Consider the following 22967-nt stretch of genomic DNA (forward strand, 5'->3'; position numbering starts at 1 on the left):
AGAATGCTTTGTGTTGAGGAAGTACCCAATTGGCCCTTTCTAAAATGAGGGAGACCTAGCGCCATGGAAAAGCAAGTAAGAGGTGGATAGGAGGATTGTAGACAGCAGGGATGATACAGGCAGTACAATTGTTTGCACTGTCCCAGTCCTTGTTCTAGTCTTAATTTAGCAGTCTCCACACTCACAACTGACCACTTTTTTCTTAGTTTCTTCATGCCACATGCACAGGAGGAAAACAGATGAAACAGCACAGGTTTCAAGTTGCTTTCTCATAGTGACAATGACAAAACATTCTTCAAAGCTTCATTTTATTTCAAAACAAAATTCAAAGGCTACATGGAAAGAAAGCAGCAGTGTGACTGTAGGCCATGTTTTCAACAACCTTTAGAATTTGCATTTCTCCTCACCGCCGTTGTTGTCATTAGTTATAGGTGACTTACTTGAGTCCATCCGTGACAAAGCCAAAATTGAGCAAATTCTGTAATACAAAATTTTTAAAAAATCTAGTGAAGTATCAAACCAAAATCCCAAGCCTATTAGTGCTGATTTAAAGTTTTACAATTGTCACCTTCAGTCAGAATATGAAATATGAACACACACACACAATGATAATGTTTGTAATTAACTCAGATTGGCTACTCTGTGTCTTTGTGGGGAGCAGGGTTTTTTTTTTTTTTTTTGAAGTATTATTTCTTTCGGCTGGTAGAGGAATATATATATATATCCAGTTTGCCAACTGGCAAACACCACTTCTCAACACAGAAAATGCGTATTTTGCATATTGATTATTACTATTTTTTTTTATTAATGTAGTGCCATCTGTGTATATAGTGCTTTAAAGATTTTAAATGGTTGCTGCCCCAAAAATTCAACAAGGAAAAAAATAAAGTGGAGAAAATGGATGCAATTGTTAGGCTCTGTAACAAACTTAGATATAGTGGGGTTGTGCAAAGGCTTTATAGAAAAGTGCAAAAGGAAAAGGAAGGGGCGATGTCTTTTGAGGGAGCAGATCTGATGGGTGAGAGTAGTGAAAATGGAGAAGTAAAGGTCATCAGCAGGGATGTGTAAAGATATAAGCATGGAGAGCTAAGGGGAATTGGCTTTGGAGTGTTTTCAAGTTAAGAAGGAGCTTGTGCTGTATTCATTAGTAGACAGGAAACCAGTGTTGATCTAAGAAGAGGCATCTTATGACTAGGACAATGAGAATGGTGAATTATTTTGGCATTCAGAGTGCTGAATAGATGCAAAGACACCAAGTTAAGACAATGGAAAACCAGTGAGGAAGAGATTGGAGAAGTGTAGGTAAGAAATGACCGGGATATGGAACAGAGTTTTCCTGAGGGAACAGATAGAAAGGGCCGTATTTTTGCAATTGATACAGGCAGAAGTGACACAATTATGCTCTGGATTAAAATATGGGGTACATAGGATAAAAAAAATGAGTCAAAAATAAACCTAAGACTACATGCCTTCCCAACTGGGTGGTCAGATGCCAGAATTTTTTCACCCAGACTCTGGAATATTATCTGAAGAGGAGGTAAACATCTTAAGCATGACTTTGCAAAAATGTTCTATTACTGCCAACAATACCTCCATATTAAAAGATTAACTTTGATTTGTACACTCAATATCCAAAGGAAAAAGGGACATGGGATCTTGCTCTCGAGGTCATATGATCTCGAGCCTTGCACTTTTCCTTTTCATAATTTGTTGTAATGTGTAGGGTTGCTATCAGATGGAATCCAACATCTGAGGAAAAAATAAGTAGCATCAATATTTAAAGCTTATCAAATCTGCCTTATTTAAGTAAAGCAAATAGTTCCTTTTACTATTTGCCACTCTAATATGATATCATATCCCAATCTAAACATTTGCTCTCAGCAGCTGAGAATAATAATGTAGCAGGAGCTATATCACCATCCTATGGAGCCCAGTCTGTGGATATTCATTTACAGAAAAGATAGATGCCTATAGTTAACCTAAAAATCGAAACACAGATTGGACATAGATCTTCTCATGCATATGTATGTATATAAATTCCATGTACCTTTCTGCACATTATGCTGATATTTAATTTTTAGACAAAAGTTCAGAACACGCCACCATCGTTGCTTGGATTATTTGACAAAGTAAGGGTGCTTCTTCCAAGTGCATTTATGGATTGGCTTCGGGAGATGCTTTTCTGTCTTGATCATCTTTATTTGAACCTTCTTGGGCAGTTTCACCAGCTACAAAGAAACCAACATAAGCAGCCTTAACTTGGATCTTACATGGATTTATCTATACCTGTTGATCAGTGTCGTCTTCCAAGAGGAACCAGGAAGTGTGGCTGGTTCCCAGCTCCCACCATCAACCTGCTGCTGTATGCAATCCTGTCTGACTATACATACTGCTGCATTATTTCCCTTTCTATCTCTACAACAGATATCCTCATCCAACTTTCCAGGCCAACTCTAGATCCCTTTATTTTATTTTTGCCCAAAGATAAATGACTTCAAAGCCTCTGAGGCTGGGATTAGTTAGAGAGCCAAGTACTTCACAGAGTGAAACACACCAATCATCATAACACAGGGGTAAGGACTTTCTGCTCCACTGGACCAAATCTCCCCCATAGCCCAACTTTGACAGGTGGGTGTGCTGACCCACCTGTCAATCATCTGATGGATTGTGGGTCAAAGTTGACCCACAAGGGTGGTTGGGGGATACAAGCAAACTTCAATCCTGCTTTCTTCAGGGGTTTACAACAACAACAACAACAACAACAACAACAACAACAACAACAACAACAGAGTCAGCTAATTAATATTAATAACAACTGTTAAAGTGATATTATAATGGCACTAAAAATATTCAAAACCTGGGAGAATACAGAGGTCTTACCCAGCACTAAAAATACATTAATGTGGGCACCAGGCAGGTATTTAGGGAAATTCTGCAACAAGGGGTGGGGTGGGGGCACTGCCATGACGGCCTTCTGCCTTGTGCAAATCTTCTGCAGTTCAGAATGAGGAGACACCAACAGCAGGGCCCTGTAGATGCTCAGCCAGACACCTCTGAGAAGCCCACAAGCAGGGCATAGGATAATACTATTTACTGCTACTGTTCCCCAGCAGATGGCATTCAGAGGCATGATTTGTCCCTATGAATCCGTCTGTACTTTTAAGAGTCATCCAGGTTGGTGGCTATCGCCACATTTTGTGGCAATGAATTCTATAGCTTGATTATGCACTAGAAGAACAGCCCTGTTTTGACAGTGGAGTCTCTGGGATCAGTGCAGATATTGCTACTAACACGTTTCAACAGATCATTTATTGGCTGCCTGAAAATAAATTGTCATCAAGGAGGTGAGAATCCATGACATTTTCCAAGATCAGAAGAACAAAAGACCTTTCCGCTTTATATTCTATATCAAATAGTAGCTAAAAGGTACAACAACTCATTGCGTTTCAATCAGATCTGTAGATGCAAAAATTTAGACAAACGTCTGAGCACAACATTCCAAAAGTACGCAGAAAATATTTTGCAACTGGTAATAATTTGGGAATTGTGTGAACTCTTCCTCCCTCTTCCTCTCCATTTATTAAGCAAAAGATTATACTCACTGGGTAAGGAGCTGTCTTCTTTTGATATGATAGTTTTCTGCTTCTTCTAAAATAGAATTAAAGGGTTTTTTAATATTAAAAAATGTGAGTCTTCTATTTCTTTCAGCCACAAGAAAACATAAAAATTTCCTTTTTCTACAGGGTGACAGCCCATCAAGATAGAGCTATTCCTGACAGAATGAGCAAGCAGTGCATGTTTCTTCACTGCTTATGTTGGTTTTGTCCAATGGCTGTGGAGCAATTATCATGATGTATGTTATTAACATAATCTGCATGGCAAGGTAGCTGGAGAACTAACATTCATACCTCCACAGATGTCTTCCACAGTAAATAGATCTCCTTTGATGTTGCCCAATCAAGGGGAACTACATAATCATCTGGTAATAAAGTGTCTACGAAACAAGATTTTGCACAAAGTGGTTATTTGACCTACATACTGCAAATAACGAAGAGTAACTATAACCTGAGAAGCATGCTAGTAATTTTAGTTGTTACTAGTGTCACAACCTGAGCATGCAAAATACAGATATCCCATAGTTGAGACACACATGCACTGATATCTTGACTTCTCGTGCCGTTAAAATATTTGGGAACTAGCAACTAAGAGTATGCACGAATTCCGATAAAAATAATTATTGTATTGGGAGATCCAATTAATCAGTATGTGGGGCTAGATCTACTACTGTTCATGCACCCGTGCAGTTATCACTGGATGTTGCAGTAAATAATTTGTGAACCTACAAGGCCACATAGATAACAAAAAGTGTTGGGAGTGTCTGTATAGACGTAAACACACTGTACCGGCCAATAAAAAAAGGTCAGTGTGGCAGTACAGAGAACGAAGCAGTGTATAAAACAGAATTTATGTGGGCAAAAAAATCCACTTTTTTCATATGCCCATATGGAGCAGCTTCATACTGATGTCCTGGTCCATCCTGCCCAATTTTTTTCAGTTGGCATCAGTTTTCCATGAGGCAGAGGTCCTTCCCAGCATCTACTGCTCGAGACAGATTTCGGGTAGGAGGTGCCAGGGCATTACATCTGGGACATCCTGCAGACAATGCCTCTGAGCTATGGCTCATTCCTTCTTTATAATAACACATACTTAACATATTGCACAACCACAAGATGTAGCCATGGCTGGTGGTTCAGATGGCTTTAAAAAATCTTAAGACAAATTTATGGAAGATAGATTTATCAATGACAGGTAGACCATAGTTTCTAAATGGAATCTCCATATTCAGAGGCAATATACTTCCATATACCAGAAATACCTGGAAAGGGCTATAATATTCCCAGTGGCATCTGGGAGAATGCAGGGCTAGATGGACCTTTGGTCTCACCCAGCAAGCAGCTCTTTAGATAAGGGTACTATAAACAACACTTTTATGGTAGCACTGGTGGTTTGCTGTTGGCATGGATTATTTCTGTAGCATTAGAGGGAGAAATGTTAACAAGCAGTGCTTAATTTTCTTCTGTGGGTATGTGCATGTAGACTTGTTAAATGTTCCGAAGCAAGCTGGGAAGAAAATGCTGAAAACAGTAGCATCGAATTTGTTGTGTCAAGCAGTAGTGGATGCTTTAGGATCTACAAAGAGACTGGGAATAATTGAACCTCCATACTGTGTTGAGACTGAAAGCTGGATTTTGTAGGCAGAATTAAGGGGACCAAGAGTATGCAGAAAGTGAAGGGCCCAGGTAATCTGTAACCACATTCAGCTATGAAAACAAGTATGCAGAGCAGGCCTGCTAAAATAAATCAGCACTTATCTTTATTTTAGGCATGATTAAGACTATAGAAGAACACAATATGGAACAGCAGTGTAATTTTCCCCACTGCAGTATTTCCCTCTACAATTACAAATGTTGCTATTGTAACGCAAGCCTAATTAAGGAAATTGGGGGAAGTCACTAAATGTGTATATAAGACTTGTAAAGGAATAACGTAACACTTGAAAAGGCCAAGATTGTGGGCTCAGTTAATGTTCCAGAAACTGCTGAAGGCTACGTCATTGCTGAAGGTAAGCAAGTGTAGACTGAAATGCCCATGGGTAGGAGACCACACATAAGGCTGAAGTATAAATAATATGAATGCCAAGCTGATAATGGTTAAATCCAAAGATTAAGAACAAACATTTACTGAAGGGTTAAAATCAAATATTTTGTGAATGTATAGTGATTTTTAATTTTCATTCTAAAATAGCCAGAGGAATTTTAAATTTCTTGGATGTTAAACACTAACCGTTACCCAAAAGCATTCAGTCTCTATTAGGAAAAGTTAAGTCCAAAGCAATAAAATCAAAAGAACATTACACCAGCTGTGGGTAGGACTCTCTTATATATAAGACCCCATCTACAGCTGGTGTAATGTTCTTTTGAATGTATTGCTTTGGACTTAGCCACACACACACACACAGAGAGAGAGAGAGAGAGAGAGAGAGAGAGAGAGAGAGAGAGCAGTGGTTGGCTCACTAGGCAACTTTGCTAAGCAATAAGTACCTAACTTGCCAAATTGTATCACTTGTTTCCCCCCCCCCCAAAAAAAAAATTAGTTACCCAGTGGAATTCCTGGAGAACCAAAATGTTCTACAAGTTGAAGTGCAAATCCTAGGGATAAAGGAAGCCCCAAAACACTGGCTTTCATTTTCAAAGGATATTGTTCGTATTTGATTGGGGAATACTCCGGCTGCTCAGTTTCATTAACTTCTTGTATCTTTTCAGAGTTTTCAGCTGAAGAGTCAGTTTCTTGAACTGAACACAAAATATCTGGCTGAGTAGTTGAAACATCTGGAGATATGTTCTCCCTCTTTTTCTCTGTGTTAGCTTCCACAGCTTGATCAAAAGCAACAGCTTGCTGTTCGCTAGGTAAGGAAGCTCTACAAGACACATAAGTACATATCTGAATTGGAGGAGCGACTACTTTTGTTGAAAAGTCCATAGATTTCTGTGCAAATTGGCTGGAATATTTACATAAGAGAGGTTCTACATCAAGATGAGATGATTCTATTACTAAATCATAACTAGAACGTACTGGATGTTTATAGCAGCCAAGGCTTTGCTTGTTCTTTTCTCTAGCCTCTTCATTTGAAGTCTCCTCTTGTTCCACCAGTACAACAATATCCTTTAGTACTTGCTCGTCCTTTCTAACTGGAATCTGTCTGGGTAAACCAAAGCTAGGGGCCAACTTGAAGATCCTTTTGCATCTTCCTTTTTTCCTTGGTGTAGCTAAAAGGCTTACATTGTTTGGATCACTGGTTTTAGTACTGAATTCTGTCATGAATTCACCTGTCTCAGTGCATGGCATTCTATGGATGTTCTCAGTTAGCTGGGGTGTTTGAGCACAATCTGTTATACTGTTGTTTCCATGTAACACTTCTCCTTTCACTAATTCTTTATTAGGTTGATATTCAATCAATTCTCCAGTCATTCCTGAAAATACTTGCTTGGTCCTCCTCTCCCTCTTTGGCCTTTGCTCATACATGATCTTAGATGTACCATCAGGCCAACTCAAACAGGAATCACTTTTGTCCAAGGTGGTTTGGGGCTGTTTGTCAGCCAAGTCAATAGAAAAGAAAGCCCAGATATTTCCCTCATTCTTTTTTGATGGCCCAGGAAGATGAGGAGCGGCTAATTTTTCCTCATCGCTGAGCAGTTTCCTTTCTGGGCCAGAATCAAATGTGACTTCAGCAGATGCAGCTTTGTCTTTGTCTTCTCTATTTGTCAGTATTTTTGTACTATTTTCAGTAACGTGGTCCAACTTCAGAGAAGAACTGTGCTTTTCATACTCCAAGTCGTTGCTCTTGCCTTCTACAAAGTTTACATTTTTAATTTCATTTGGCAAATGATCACTGAATGATTGTTCAGTTCTGTTTTCATTAGGTGCAGATGGCAAATGCATTAGATGTAGACTACCGTCTCCTGCAAAAGCTTTCCTTTTTAATGAATTGTCCAACACTGGATCCACCATATCAGAAACAAGGACACTTCCTTCTTGCAACTCACTATGTGTTAGACTGTTATCATTGGCAGAGTCACTCTCAACACCTTCTTTTAGCTCATTCTGGTGCCCAATCACATATGCTGATTTTCCATTGTCTTCTGAATCTTCCAGGCCACTGTGTGATGACTCTTCATCACTTGGAGTGAAATGTCCACCTGACGTTTTCCCCATAGCTTTCATGGTAGCACCCTTCATTCTTCTGTTCCTCTTTTGCTTCCTCCTCTGTTTCATCTTGTGCAACCTGTGCCTCTTCTTTACAACCGACTCCCTAAACAGAATAAGAACTAAATATGAACAAATTATTAAGAATAATTTTAATAAAAACATAAGTTACAAAGTTCCTAGTTAAAATGAAAACCCCAAAACATGCATTTGAGTTGAAGAAAAAATGAGGTTGTCCAGAAGAAATAAATGTATTAGGATACATTTAGGATATAGCATTTCCTTAGTAGAGGTTAATACTGCAGCCTAATTTTTGCTTTCGGTTCAGTGAAATGAGGGAAATTAAGGCTGAGTCTGCATATGCAGCATAATGAGGTGCTAGAAAAGACTGTACCATCGGATTACAGGTGGATATAATTTTTGAATGTAGAAAAATACCATTAGGAACATCAGTTCTAGAACAACCCTTTTTCTCTGGTAGTACTTTTCTAGTTCTCTGCCACCAGTTATGTTGCACTAGTTGACCTAGGCGTGTCATTTTTGTATGATTGCAAGTGCCCAAACATTCTTATTGAGCAGCTAGATGCAAGTGTATCTTTCCAAACTAAATAGTAATAAACTCTTTTTTAAAAGCAGGCCTATCAAAGTTAAGTATTCTTAAGCCCCACTAATTCAATTAGAATGACTTAGACCTGGACTGTAGGTTTTCAAAATATATTATGGTGCTTAAGCCACTGTTTTATGGTTGTGAAAATAAGGGGAATTATTTGAAAGTAGTGCTTGGCAAATGTAAGATTGTGTTGGTAAACCATCAAAATTGTAGTAAGCCTATTCTGACTATGTATTGAATTCAGCATTCACGGGTAGCATTATTAATTAGTATGGATGCATAAAAACAGAGATGCAGTTGGAGGAAGAGTGGCAAGCTGTTGACTTGCTATCTATTCCTAGTGTGCATTTGACAAAATGTCTGAAAGACAAAGCTTGAAAGTGTGTAAAGGAAATATTAAGTTTCTTGGATCCGGTGCCATCAGTACACTAAAGACACCAATATTCTCTTTTTTTCCAGTCCAAGGAGGTGATAGAGTTTTGAACCCGTGCCATATCACTGAAAGACTTAATATGGGCCAAAAAAAGGAGACTCAACCCAGAGATTCTCCTGATCGCTAAGAACAGGGAACAAGATTGTTGCCTATATTGGATGGAACTACATTCCTCCCCACAAATTAGGCTCATTGTTTAGGAATAATCCTTGATCTAATCTTAAACTGCTGCACAAACTGCACCCGTTCTTAGAGGAGCTCAGGTTATAGTTGCACATGCCTCAGTTAACTATTTTGACTACTGACAGCACACTCTTTATAGTGATTGCTCTTGAGAAGCATTTGGAAAGTACAGCTGGTACAAATACTACTACAAAAGTTCTAGCTGGGGCTAGTTTTCTGGAGCATACAACTGCTCCCCCCCCCCCCCCGCTGTACTCACCACTGATCCATTTCCAGGCTCAGTTCACGATACTGGTTATCATCTTTGAAGCCCTAAATTGTTTGGGACTAGGCTTTCAAAAGGACTGTAGTGTAAACCTTATTGCCATCTAAGATCAACCAAGTAGGCATTTTACATGTCCCACCTTTCCCCAAGTATGATTGGCAGAAACACAAAGGGGGCAATCTACTTGGTTAATTTAACAGGACCTCCTTAAGTTATATTTATGCTGGCAGGACTTTATCTGATTAGCATTATTTGGTATTTCATCTTTTTGCCTACTTGGTTTTGACATTTTAATGTCTTGCTTTGACTGATTTCTATTGTTAGCTGCATTAGCCACCTTTCTGATGTTACCGGGCAAAGCAATTCTGTGGGAGCAGGGGCAGAATCCTTGGTGGAAGGGCAACGAATACAAAGCCCTCCTATTCACATACTGGCCTGGAAGTAAGATGGTGGAGGGGGTAGTCACTGGAATTAAAATAAGCATACAAGTTCCAAGGCTGGCATATCCTCTTTCTCCTACCCACCCCACCCCCTGCTTTGTCATGGGAACAGGGGAGCTTTGCGTCCTCATCTAAAGCGACTCTCAATCTGCCTCCTATGGCTGCCAGAGTACCAACAGCCATGGATGCTTCCACAGCTGCAACCAAGAGGCCTCTGGAAGCAGACATCCTTGTCAGCGGAGAGTGAGGTCAACAATGTCCTGCTGCTCCAGAGACACAGACCATAGGGCTGCATCCTAAATGGATCAAAATCAAATTGAAAATATATACTCTTTCCCATGGTAGAATTTTTAAAAACCCTACTACTTCCTTACTAAGCAATTAGTTCACCACCAACCACTTTTATACCTGATGCCCACCCTTCACACATTGCAAGTATTGGAAGATATTATGTGGCCCTGCAGAGCAGATTCATTTTCATTCACTAGATCAGGTACTCGTCCATCTTGGAAATATTAGTTCCCCTCCCAAAACACTACTCATTCTTTGTTAACACAAGTTATTTCTTGCTCGTCCCCCCCCCCCCATTTATGGCAGCAACATGCAGGAAGTATGAACACATTGAGGTTTCTCTTATATTTATGACTAGGAACAATGTAGCTCCTTGCCTGCTATAAGGAGGAAATGCAGGCTGATGAATCATGCCAACTTTGGGCAGGACAATCCACCCACACTTACATGATGTAACTGAATCACGCTGATGAATGGGTGCAGCTACATCCCAAGCCACAAAGTCCTCTACACATCCCACTTGCCAATGGGGGAAGACACCTTGCCAGTTACTAAAAGTGATACATTTTTACACTCCCTGTTGTAGATACTCAAATACTGACACAGCAATCAAGGGAGATACATGAACATTGTTAAATATATATATATTTAACGTATTAAAGTCACCAGACTGGATATTCATAGCAACCTCTACTACTGAAAAACATTCAAAATGCAACATTTGCAAACAAATTAAGCAGCAAAATATCATTCAAAATTTTAGATTTAATAAAAATTTCTACTAAAAAGTATTTACATGCACATTTCAGAAATACAATTGAAAACAGGAACACACGCAAGTCACTTAACAAAAACAACATTAAATATTTTAAAGACTTTATTCCTGATGAGTCTGACTTATACAGCAAGCTTTCAATCCTCTCCTGCCCTTTCATCTTTTTTAAAAAATGAAACAGAAAGTTGTGCTAGCATAAACCTTGAATAATCAAACCAAACAAAGGTACTTTGTTGCTGTTTACATACCTACACAGCAAATCTTACCAGATAAAAAGACTACCTATTAAGGAATAATTAGAAAAGATCAAAGGCTTAGCACACTTTACTCTTATAACTAAGGTTCAAGAAATTACCTTTAACTGAACATCCTACCTACCTCATAGAGTTCCTACATATGCATATCCATGTAACCTCATTTGCAACCCTACTCAGGTTTTAAGTGTGTGGGGCAAATAAGAGTAGATCCAGAGATATACCCTCTTCACTTACAGGTAACTGCTTGCTACACAAAGCCAAAAATTAAAATACAAATAAAACCATCTACCAGATGACATAACAGGTTCATTTACCGCACACATAAACTCTGGTCAGGATATGTGAGAATGAGCCTTCCAATCAGTCTCTTGCCATGGTTGTGAATATCCACATCTGATGTCTGCAGAAATTTTCAGTGTGGTAGGAGTTACAAAGAATACATTCTGTGCCAACATCCCTAGATCATGGCTACTATCTTGCTTCTACTTTTCCAGATTTAGTAACCGAGAACTTTGTTATATAGTTTAAACATATGAATAATTTGACTTTAAAAAGTACCGTTTTAAGATATTTCTGCAAAGCATAGACTAGTACCTAAAACCCTTGTGTATGTGGCACAGAACCTCCAATTAAGCACAAGAAAAAGGAAGTCCCCTTAAGGAGGAAACACTCCATAGGCTCCCTGCAAACCTCTGGAGGCAGTTTTTTAGAGGGTTCGCTTTAAGGCAGGATCTTAAAAACTGATAGACAAATGGAGCAAGTCTGGATCTCAGCCACAGAAATCAAATTTTTGTTAACTAACCTTTAAAGCTATAGGAACTATGTACGTTTCCCCCCACAGTTGCAAAAGTATGCTGGTTATATCTGATCACCAATCCAATGCTGACACACCTACGATGAAGTTTTCGCAAATTTGGTGCCATGCAAGTGAGCAGGGCTCTGAACACAAGAGCAAAATGATAGAAAGCATACAACCAATCTATTCTATGGAGTCTTCAGCCTCTTTCCCCAAAGATGACTTGTTTTGCAACTCTTGTTGTGTTCTTCAAATGAGGCACATGAAATATGCATGTACTTTATTGGTTATGTTTATCATTCTTGTGCTCTTCTACAGCAGCCATGCACTTCCAATGGAGCTTACATAGGAGAAGTTCATGATATACCAAGGTCCTGGTCTTCCATATATATGGTTACTAAATCACAGTATTTACCAAAGTGCCAATTATCAGTATATCCTTAAATATATCCTGCCTTTTTAAGGACTGTATGACCACAATGCAGCAGCACAAAGGTTGAATCTCCCATGTTAAAGAGCAATAACAGAGGGAGAAAAATGTACTTGAGGCAAACTGTAGGAACATTTTTAACTTGAACATCCTGGGTACCAATTATTAACACACTCAGCCCATAGCTTATAATCCTAGTTGTTTAAATGAGGCTATTTTTGTATTAGTGATTCAGTGGCTTCTACAGAAATGCTGTAAAAAGCATTATATTGTTTAATTGTGTAAGCTAGCTTAATGCAAAAGTAGCAAATGTGATTGACATATTTTAAAATCCTTTCCTAACTAATGCCAAAAAGTTGAGATTTCTACAGTGACTGGTGCAGCCATCAGATTTTCATTTAGATACATATGAGCAATTAGCATTTTCCTTCACAGAAGCCTAAAGTTTCTCTTGCTCCACAAAGGTCTCATATTAACAGCCCCTTATTAGTAAAACTCAAAACCAGGTTTCATAATTGTCTTTGACAATTAAGTGATCTGCATATAGTAGCAGTAATCTGCAGTCTCTCTGCTCACCTGGGGTGAGCAATACTGTCTCCAAATAAGCAGGTGAGTAGCAAACTATCTCTGCCTCCCCAACAACTACTGCCCTTTAAAGCCATGAAACGCATATGTGCAACTAACAGAGAACTACACCCTGCTTTCTCAGATGGAAACAATGCAGGGCTGACATAGTTGCCAAAGGGCCAAAACAGGCATTTTGAGTAGCAAAACTGAAATAAGATGGCAATGGCCTCCTAAAAATATGTATTTATTAAGCAGATATAAGCCGTTTTTATTTTGTTCAGAGATTTATAGATACCAACAAGTTTGACAAAAGCATGTCTCCAGAGCAAACACGAAAATGTTCTGAATTTAGTTAAGATTCTCCAACTGTGTGTCATGCAAACATATTTATCAAGAGATGGAAAGTGGGTCTTTTATGTTAGATTTATTTTCCATGTAGAACAGGACAAATAAGGTTGCTTTAAGACAAAGTCACTACCTGATATTCCCAAGAGTTACCTCTCAACCCACAACTGGAGAGCCCTAATGGACCACACTGGTATTTTAATATTTTCATTCAACTTAAACCATAAAGCTCAGACTCAAGACACTAATTGTATTACACTGACAATGAATTGCTAAAACAATAGTACAAGAGAGCACAGCAATTGGGTGACAAGAAAAGAGGCAAACATTCAGTAAATTTTCACTACATGGTAAAAAACCAAAATTAGAACAATAATTAAGCCTCATGCCAGCTCAGCCTCAAACTTCGGATGAATTGGCTACTGCCTATATCATAGCTCATGTAATGTGGCTCTAAGTAACTGGTTCCAATGTCCACATATACCGGTATGTATACAGTTCCAGCTTTTTCAGTGTATTTCATTTATTGCTTCTTTCATGACAAAGCCGCATAACCAAACAAAAAAAAAGCAAGCTTGCACATACTACAATAGTGTGAACTTAGAAAAAGACAATGTAATCTTCATATTAAAATCTCTAGAACTGAACTTATCAGGATTCCATGTAAATTGTATGCTGATGTTTTGAAGTCAGAGGTTTTAATTGCAGGGCAGGGTCTAGACTACTACTGTCATAACTGACTGTTTGAACAACAACAAACCTCAAAGAATAAATGGGAATGGAAAAATGAGCTTCAGCTTGATGCCAACATTTGATTAATAAACTTAACTGAAACAACTGGTATAAAGTTGTTAGAACTGGACTGCGATTGAAAGCAGTAAAAAAAGGTTCAAACGCAACACCTATATATATATACTGAGTTATTCTTCTGGTTACCTGCATTTATTAAAAATTCATTATATTCTATTTAGAATTCTTAAAGAAACTGCTCAACAGTTTACAATGCAAAAACTCTTGTGTTAAAATCCAATGAAAAACCACCTGGTGTATCCACATTGTCACAGGGCTTAATCATAACCAAGATTAGTACAAATATATATTTTAAAAATATTTAACATTCAAATTTTAATATTAAACATGTATTTACATTATTTATAAGCATTCCCCAAGGGATAATTATCTGCATTAAGATTATTTAACCCTCAAAAGAAAGTAGCAGAATAGTTTGGAAACAATCCGACACTAGGAGTTAAGCTGGCTTTAAAATTTCAATTTATTAACGCTGCGTTTTATTATAGCTTGCTTTCTGAAAAGAGAATTAGCCTTAGCAAGTATACCCCGAGTTATCGGCTATTTGATACACTGAAAGTATTCCAAGAGTCTGAAGAGGCTCCCCACCTCTGTCTTCTTTGTGGAGGTGGCCATTGTGAAATTTTGTGAAAAGGCAGGACCGAATTCATGACAATGGGTATTGATATTTCATATTCATATCTTTCCAACATTTGAACAATCTTCTCACGGTTGACCCCATGTTCATTCCTCCTACAAAAACAAGAAATGAAGTTCAAGTCTGATCAATTTATAGAATCTCTCAGAATGATTTCAAATTGTCTTTCTTAAGAAGTTTGTCCAGGGTCAAACAGGTTCCTATATGTTTTTGCTCATGAGTAGAAAGACAGTTGGCAAACAGCAATTTTTGGCACAAAAGATTAGGCTGCTGTTGCTCTCCTTTGCTATTCCTTTTTGCAGAGTTGTATTTTCCCAGTGGTCATTTTTCACTAAAGAGCCAAACCAAAACCTACCACCAACAGCCCTCTGTCACTTAAATGAGCATCATCAAGATCCTAAGGAAATTATCTGCATGTTCAACAATCTAGTTTCTTGAAGATTTGAAATTAAGTTTGAATGAGAAAATACTAAAAAAAAGTCTGACAATATTTTAATCTAGGTTATATTTTTAGGTGGTGCACCCAATAACTCCATTTACTGCATTCTTGAAATAATTACAAATACTGGCTTGGATCCAGTTAAGTGACAGCATATGCAGAAGGCACTTCTGTTCACAAAAGGGCAAGTCCCCAATTTAAACCAATTGCAGCCCGCTATTCACAGCATTCACCCATGTCATATCCCACACCCTTCAGGAGTGTCTTTTCAGGGGCTGTGAAAAAGTGGGAGGCAGGAAAGCTTTGTTCTGCAAGCAGAACAGTTTGTCAGTTCCAAATAAAATGCACTATCATTATGCTTTCAGCAGCAGCCTTATTAAAAAAAAAAATCAAAAGCTTTGTAAGTTTCATCAGACTTATTACTATTCATTTCTACTAAGATATATGAATAGAAAAGGGGAGGGTGAAACTGAAAGGTGTGCAGAACACAATCCTCAGTGAGACAAGCGGATACAATGGTTGTCAAAAGGACAGTTCGTGGCAGGGTTAATGCTGAAGAAGTAGGGAGAAGCCTTACAAGTTGATATATGCCATTGTTCTTAAAAGCTGATTCACTGGTTACATAATCAAAATAACAAACTTCAAAGCTTTCATGTATTTTTAAATAAAACCAAAACATAGACCTCACTTTTCTAATTCTTCTGGATCAAACTTCCACCATGTTTCTGGTTCATGGAATTCTATTCGGTAGCCCTTTTCTAGAGCCTAAGCAAAGATAAAGAATTATGGTTATAAAAAGAATAGTGACAGAGTAGTAACTTCCAAAGGAAAGTATAAGAAACAAGCTTTTCTGATAAAGGCTGCTATTTTATACACTTATCTGGGCGTAAGCCCATTTAAATATGTGGAATTTACTTCTGACTAAGATGCATATGATTGTGCTGCAAGTTCAGCAGACTGAAAACCAGCATTTTGCCAGGGGGAAAGCTTAGGATTTACAGAAACATACATAAATTATAACCTGAAGATAATACAAAATGTAGATTTGTCAAAAATAAAATCAGACTGATTAATTCATTTAGTTTTCTCACTGAGAGGAAGAAATATGCTGTTTTATTTACCGCTTCTACATAAGGCTTCATTTCCCAGGCTTGTGTATTAGTGTTGTCTATTATAATTGGGGATCTTCCTTGATCCATTGCTTGTCTTGCTGCAATAAAATTATAATAAATTATACAAACAGCAATTATAAATATCACTTCCTTCAAATAACAAGGTAGAAAGTCTACTACAAAATTGCCAATGATACAACAAACTCCTCTTCAATGATCTCATTAGAATCAAGTTCAGGTCAAAGGCAAAGTTTTCCTATATAATACCAATAGCTGCCTTATCTGTTCTTTCCCATCAAGGTTCACAATTGACCAAAACTGATTAGTTCATTAGTCAAGTAAATCCAGATAGACTTCTGTGAGAAAATGGCGATGTGGCCTTTGCAAGTCAAAATGGTTGCATCTACAAAGAGAAGACAAGCCAGCTTCTGTACACAAGAATAGTGTGACAGTGCTACTGTTGTGTTTTGGGCTGAGTGGAGCTCATGTGCATTTCATAACTCTGTAGAAAAAATTTCAGAAAATGTAACTTTTCCTACCACTGTAGAAACATGAGAAAACCTGTTTAAACTTTTACATGCCCCAGAACTACCAAAGGCAGAGGAGTTCTTTCCTTTATTGCATCTAACAACCACAGGCTCCTTTGTCCAGTCTTGGGAAAAGAAATTTGTCCATTCTGTATATTTAACAGGCTACCAACTGCACATATTGGTGGATCTTCTACCACAAACTCTTGTATCACTACATCCATACTTTTAAGTATATCATTAACAAAATTATACATGATTAAGTTTAATATGTTCACACCTCTCTTCTGGTTCCAGTCATGAGCAGCACCTAGTTGACCAACATCATATGACCAACACCCATTGTTCTGCCGAAAGAATTCATCAGTGCTGAATATTATGCCATCACGACTCTGACCAAGCAGAATACTGTTAAAGGAAAAGGCAACACTGTTACAAGATAGCCAAATCTTGTTTTTGGAAAGCAAAACATATTACACTTTATTCATTTATTTTGGAGGTACTTTTGGTTTCCACTGCAAAGTCAACTATTTATAAATCTCATATTTATCTCACTACATTTCACAACTTCCCTGAAGCCCAGAGCACAAAACTTCTCTGGTGAAAACTCAGCTACTCACTTCTACATCAGCTCACTTGCTAAAACTGGCCATACAATATTGGCAAAAAATATTCCTGGCTTCCTTCATTTTCCTTTCAGTCCACAAAGACTGCAGAAAAACTATCCCAGAGGATACAGGATGTGAATTTCTACTCCTGATGGACCAACTGTGGGGTCATCCAGACTTGCTTTGTAGAACATAAAACACTGCAGGGTCAGCCAATCTGCACAAGTTAGAACCTCATTACCTAGAATGCTCCATGACTAGGATCATTTTTAAATTCAGCCACAAGAAACACTCAATAGATCATCTACCAACCATAGTTCACAAAAGCCATAGTAAATGCCTGGCATTGAGGTGCCACAAAATTATTTTGTTGTACCTTGTTTCTACTTTTAATGTTTTGTTTTTAAACTTAAAATGCATGGAAACAAACAAGTACTGTACTCTTTATAGCCCTACATGCATTAATTCTTACACCAAACTACCATTATTGCTATCTCATACATGGGGAAAACTCTGGACAAGAACTTTCAGACCAAATCAACCATAGCCAAGCTGAAATTCAAAGTCAGGACGCCTAAGACCCTAACCCCTATCTTGTGATCCTCAATAGAAAGTAACAGACATTCAATATTGTTTTTTTTAAATATCAGCTGCATTCAAAATCAGCTTCAATCACTGTTGGAGTTTTCAGGATTAAATAAAAAGAATAATGGACAGTATTCAGTGCACTCATTCTGCAAGGATTTATGCTTGTGCAATGGAATTTTTCCACCCTCCTATACCCATGTCTTCCCCAAATTGGTTCTGGAGGGTTTGGGGGACCGTTACAACAAATTTAGGGCATGGGCATGGGGAGGAGCAAGGGAGAATGTTGCATTGTTCAAGCAGAAATCATTGCACTGACAGAAAATTCATATAGCACAACTTTAGATACAGCCCATTATTTATCATTATCGTAATTGTTTTAATAATATCAAAGGATAGGTTATTGGCTTGTTTTGTTCTGGCTTTTATTATGTATTTTGTGTTTTTATCTTGTATTTTTATGCTGTGAACCACCCTCAGATGTACAGATGAAGGGCAGTTTACAAATTTAATAAATAATCACAACAACGATCACCCTTCAACTGAAGTTCTCATGGCAGTACAGTATACAAAGAATACAATAAAATACAAATTAAAAGGAACAATATACAATCATGGAATTATTCAACTCAAAAGTTCAGTTACAAAATAGAAACAATATTATGTTTTAAACATTTAAACAATGGTCAACAACTTTATTACTGAAAAAGCAAAATTTATTACTAACACATATGCCATTTAACGATTACTGTCTCACCAGTGAAATGTCTTGGATGATTTGAATTGCTCTCAAAAAATAAAAATGTTTTAATGGAACAAGAGTCCACAACATAAAATATTCAGCTTTCTTTCGATAGATAGATAGATAGGTTGATATTGTGTTTTAATGTTGTATTTATATATATGAATTATTTTTGGGGGGTGGCTGAAATGACCATGATGTTTGAAACATCAACAAACAATAAATCAAACAAAACAGATTTCTTTCTTAAAATTAAGTTGTCATTCACTTACCGAGATAATGTTGTCTTCCCTGAGCCTGGAAGACCTCTTAAAATCAGAAGCAGCTTTTGAGACTCACATAACTTGCCCTCTGGAAACTGCTGAGAAACGTTGCTTGATCCTTCATCTGGATAAGTTTTAATTTCTTTCCAACATGGTCGAGTTTCACAGAAACCATTACCCATGTGTCCATCAGGCATGTTATATCCATTTCTGGTGGGCTGTATATTATGATTACTAAAATGATAGGCATTATTTTCATCAGATGTTGCACTACTCATGTTAATATGGGTGTTTTTAAATGGTCCCACATTTGGGGGATGGAAAGTATCTGAACGAAGTGATGAGGAATTAGGTTCCTGAAAATTAAAACGAGGAGTGAATTGAGGAGGTGGTGGGCCATAAGGTATTATAAAAGGATGTGTGTTTTGCCAACTAGGCCTTAACTGAGACACAGAATCATTCCAGAATCTAGAACTATCCTGTTTGTTACATAATTGTCTCATTTCCCATACATCTCTTTCATTGTTACAACACCTTCTGTTGTCACTCCTGTGACCCGATGGGTCATTGTATGGATACTGTTCACTGCCTATTCTACGATTACTTGGTGCATTACTATAAAAACACTGACCACCACCAGGTGGATTCCATTTATTATATTCCCCAAGTGAATTTGTTTCTGTCCCCTGAAAGTGACTATCAAAACGATTTTCATCATTTTCAAGCTGATCAATTTCATTATAGAATTGGGACAATTCATCTTCTATTTTTGGCACATCACCAGGAAGAGCCTGTTTAGACACCATTTCTCTCTTTTTCCTTTGATCACGTATGCAATCAGCTTTACTTTTATAAATGGGTCCAATAAAGGCTTTGCTTGTGCTATATAATTCTTTATCTTCATTATGTTCTTTGATGAAGTCATTGTCTTCTCTGTTTTTACGTATATTGGTATTGGAAGGAGAAAAACGTTTGTTTCTTGTAATCTCAGTATTTTTTACTGACTTTGAAGGCTCTGGTGACACTGGTATTTTATCCATGAATGCCTTTACTTCTGCAGTTTCTTTTTCATTTTGTGCCTTTTCATCAGAAATGGACAAAGGAATAAACCCACTATGGGGTTTTTTAACATGTATTTCTTCATGAAGTTTTTGCAAGCCATCATAGGATTTACCATAAGGCTCTTCTGTTGATTTCATCCTTTTAGAACAGGGCTCTGTTGCCGATGCATCTTGACTTTCATGAAGCATCTTAAAATAATAAAACAATATAGTCACAGCATGATATCAGTTACTCTTCCCATGTATCCACCTACACCTGACTCATTTCTTAATTAAGGCTGCAATCCTACGCACACTTAGATGGTACTAATCCCCATAGGAAGCTGCCTTGCCCTCAGCCGGACCATTGACCCATCTAGCACAGTAGGGGCTACACCAGCAGTAACCAATATGGTGTCCTCTAGATGTTGTTGTACTCCAACACCCATGAGCCCCAATCAGCACAACCAAAGGTCAGGGATAATGGGAGTTATCTCCAAAAAACATAGGGAGAACATCATGTTGCCTATCCCCCATTAAAATTTATTTGCAGCAGTAATCCAAGTTTTCAAGCATGGGACATTCGCAGCCCCACATGAGGATGTCAGAGAATGAACCTGGGGCTTTCTGCACACATAGCAGATGTTCTACTACAGAACTGTGGCCGTCCTATTAAACAGAATGGAACTTATTTACATAGGATTGTTCTGTAAAGCTCCATTTTTGCGCATTTCTTCCCTGAGAAAGACAGTGGGACATACTTGAAGGGCTGCATTTTAAAATCAGTCAGAAATCATGAGGAAGGGCCTTAAAACCAGTGCTGGGTTTACATATAAGACAAAAAATTAAAGGGAAAAAAAGATTTTTTTAATCTTATATTTTGGAAATGTACAAATAAAATAAAACCTACAAACAGCAACAGCGTTTTGTGTTGTGTAGGCTCCTATTTGTTATGTGCAAATGGCTTTAGATACCTATTAGGCCCATAAATTACCATATAGCATATATTCAACACAAAAAACAGTGACAATTTGTTGTTGACAAAGGACAGCTGGGCATATAAAGGGTCCCATTACCTTCAGTAGCTTAGGGCCTCATCAAACCTAAATCCGGCCCTGCCTGCAACCATAGTAAGCACATCCGTTTAGCTGCAGGTTACTAAATAAAAGGAAGTTGTCCTTGTGCGTTAGTAACATACAATCAGAGTATGTTAAACTTCATATTTATAATCACCAAACGAACAGACCAGTAAAATATGATGATAATCTGAGGCCAGCCCCTGCTTATCTGAGAACATAATTCCCAACAGGCATATTATTATTTTTATTATTTTTTAGTCTCCCTGTGGGTTAATAATGAGACACTATGTCACCACGCTATTTTAACCGTGTCCTTTTCTGAGGGACGCCCACCAGATGCCTTAACCAGGCGCAGGTTATGGGATGTCACTCGTTTCACGCAGCATGTCCGCGTGTTTACCAGCCAACCCCTCACCGAGCCCGGGGCCTTGCCTTCCGTCATCTTCCTGTGCGCCACGCATCCCACCCACCCGCCCGGCTGGAAACAACGTGCCCCGATGCCACCACCCCGGCGCCAGAGAGCGAGCGAGAAGCACAGGACAAGAGCCCCGAGGGATCCTTTCGAGGGACCCCAGGCGCATCCCCGCTCACGCGGAACCAACACCCAACCCGCGCTTTTCACTCTTATCCCCTCCAAAGCCAAGTTCCCTATCCGCGTTTTTAGGCAGCAACACCAACCTCAAATGGACGACGCGGCTCGCTTTTCCAGCGGGCTCTCCGAGGTCAGACGGGCACCGCCATGCTCGCGGGGCTGAGGTAAAACATACCCCCGGAAAAGGCTCCAACCCCCGCTTTCCAAAATGGCGGTTTCTCGCCGCGCCGCGCATGCGCGAGTGGCAGCTGCTCGCGTGTGGGGGCGGGGGGAGGCGGTTGTAGTTCTCGAGGCCAGCGGCAGCCACGCCGAAAACTACAGCTCCCCGAACCCTTAGCGGGCTCACGTGATGCTGCTGAAATGAGGAACGTGGAACTCTGGAGAGGGCGGAGAAGAATTTAAACACACACACACACACACACACACACACACACACACACACAGATTGAGAGAGAGAGAGAGAGAGAGAGAGAGAGAGAGGCTTTTTGCGGGAAGGAAAGCGGCAGTGGCTCTCACGGGGCCAATTTCAATGGGGGAGAGCGGCGTCTGGGAATATGGGAAGCAAAGAGAGTCTCTTCCTCTGTCCGGAATTCCTTTACTGTATTGAGCTTTGGTGCTGATGATGTGGTGGTGGCTGCCAACTATGGATACTGTTATCCACGGTACATCCAGCCCTGTGCAACTGAAGAAGCAGTCGTAGGCACATGGGATTGAGTCAAATGGAGCTTCCGCGAGAGTATTATTTATTATTTATTGAATTTACATACCAAGAGGTCTCAGTATGCATGCACAGGACTGTGCTCGCATCTAAATTCGCTTGTTTTAAAATAAGTGTTATGCTCCACCTGGAAGCATTTGGGGCACCTGAGGCGAAGCACAAAATGACATACACACCCACACCCTGCCAGGGAAGAAGGGGCGAGTGAAGATCTACATCAGGGACAAGCAAGGTGAGCATAAAGTTCTGCATTGGGTTCTGCAGCCTCCGTGGATCCTGCTGCTCAAATCTCTTTGCTCATCTTGCCCCATGGGTGGGCCTGCTCATGGGTGTAGTCAAAGGGGCAACTGCCCCCCCCATCAAGTTGCATTGCAGATAATTCGGTTCTGTCTGCCCCCCCCCCCCGACATAGAGCCTGCCCCCCTAAAAAAAAATCCTGACTACATCCATGGGCCTGCCCTGTCTAGAACTGTCAGTGTTTAAGCTCTAGGTTGCCATGGTTATGATTTATTTATAATTTATTTATACTTATTTACTGGCAGGACCCCTATCCCTTCAAGGAACAGTTACATCAGCTGCTGGACCTTTTCTTACTCTTCCATTTCCATACCTTGAAAAAGTGCCATTGCTGTTGGGGTGTGGGTGGGGAAATGATACAA

General features: G+C 39.0%; 1 protein-coding gene across 3 annotated transcripts; it reads right to left on the reverse strand.

Moving 5' to 3' along the window:
- Positions 1 to 291: 291 nt before the first annotated feature.
- On the reverse strand, positions 292 to 21826 carry N4BP2L2 (NEDD4 binding protein 2 like 2). Of its 3 annotated transcripts, XM_033146480.1 has the most exons (11): positions 21677 to 21805; positions 18889 to 20129; positions 16962 to 17089; positions 16164 to 16252; positions 15731 to 15807; positions 14555 to 14698; positions 6159 to 7870; positions 3909 to 3994; positions 3603 to 3648; positions 2048 to 2228; positions 292 to 478 (listed from the first exon to the last, which is right to left on the reverse strand). In XM_033146480.1, exons 2-10 carry the CDS (start codon positions 20127 to 20129, stop codon positions 2155 to 2157), a joined length of 3597 nt encoding a protein of 1198 aa, XP_033002371.1. In that variant the 5' UTR covers positions 21677 to 21805; the 3' UTR covers positions 292 to 478; positions 2048 to 2154. The 3 variants fall into 3 exon arrangements, with proteins under 3 accessions (XP_033002371.1, XP_033002373.1, XP_033002372.1); XM_033146482.1 differs by lacking the exon at positions 18889 to 20129 and having other exon boundaries at positions 21677 to 21826; XM_033146481.1 differs by lacking the exons at positions 292 to 478; positions 3909 to 3994 and having other exon boundaries at positions 2088 to 2228.
- Between the last annotated feature and the right edge of the window lie 1141 nt (positions 21827 to 22967).

Source organism: Lacerta agilis, chromosome 4 (genome assembly GCF_009819535.1).
Source record: "Lacerta agilis isolate rLacAgi1 chromosome 4, rLacAgi1.pri, whole genome shotgun sequence".
NCBI classification, from domain to species: Eukaryota; Metazoa; Chordata; class Lepidosauria; order Squamata; family Lacertidae; genus Lacerta; species Lacerta agilis.

Bases quoted from the DNA above. Each gene is read 5' to 3' on its own strand.
- N4BP2L2 (XM_033146480.1), bottom strand. From the start codon at position 20,129: ATGCTTCATGAAAGTCAAGATGCATCGGCAACAGAGCCCTGTTCTAAA. The intron at 15,808-16,163 runs GTAAATAAAACA...ATCTTTGCTTAG, and splicing joins TGAAGCCTTATGTAGAAGCG to GCTCTAGAAAAGGGCTACCG. The intron at 7,871-14,554 runs GTGGGGAGCCTC...TATTCTGTTTAG, and splicing joins CCTCCACAAAGAAGACAGAG to GGAGTCGGTTGTAAAGAAGA.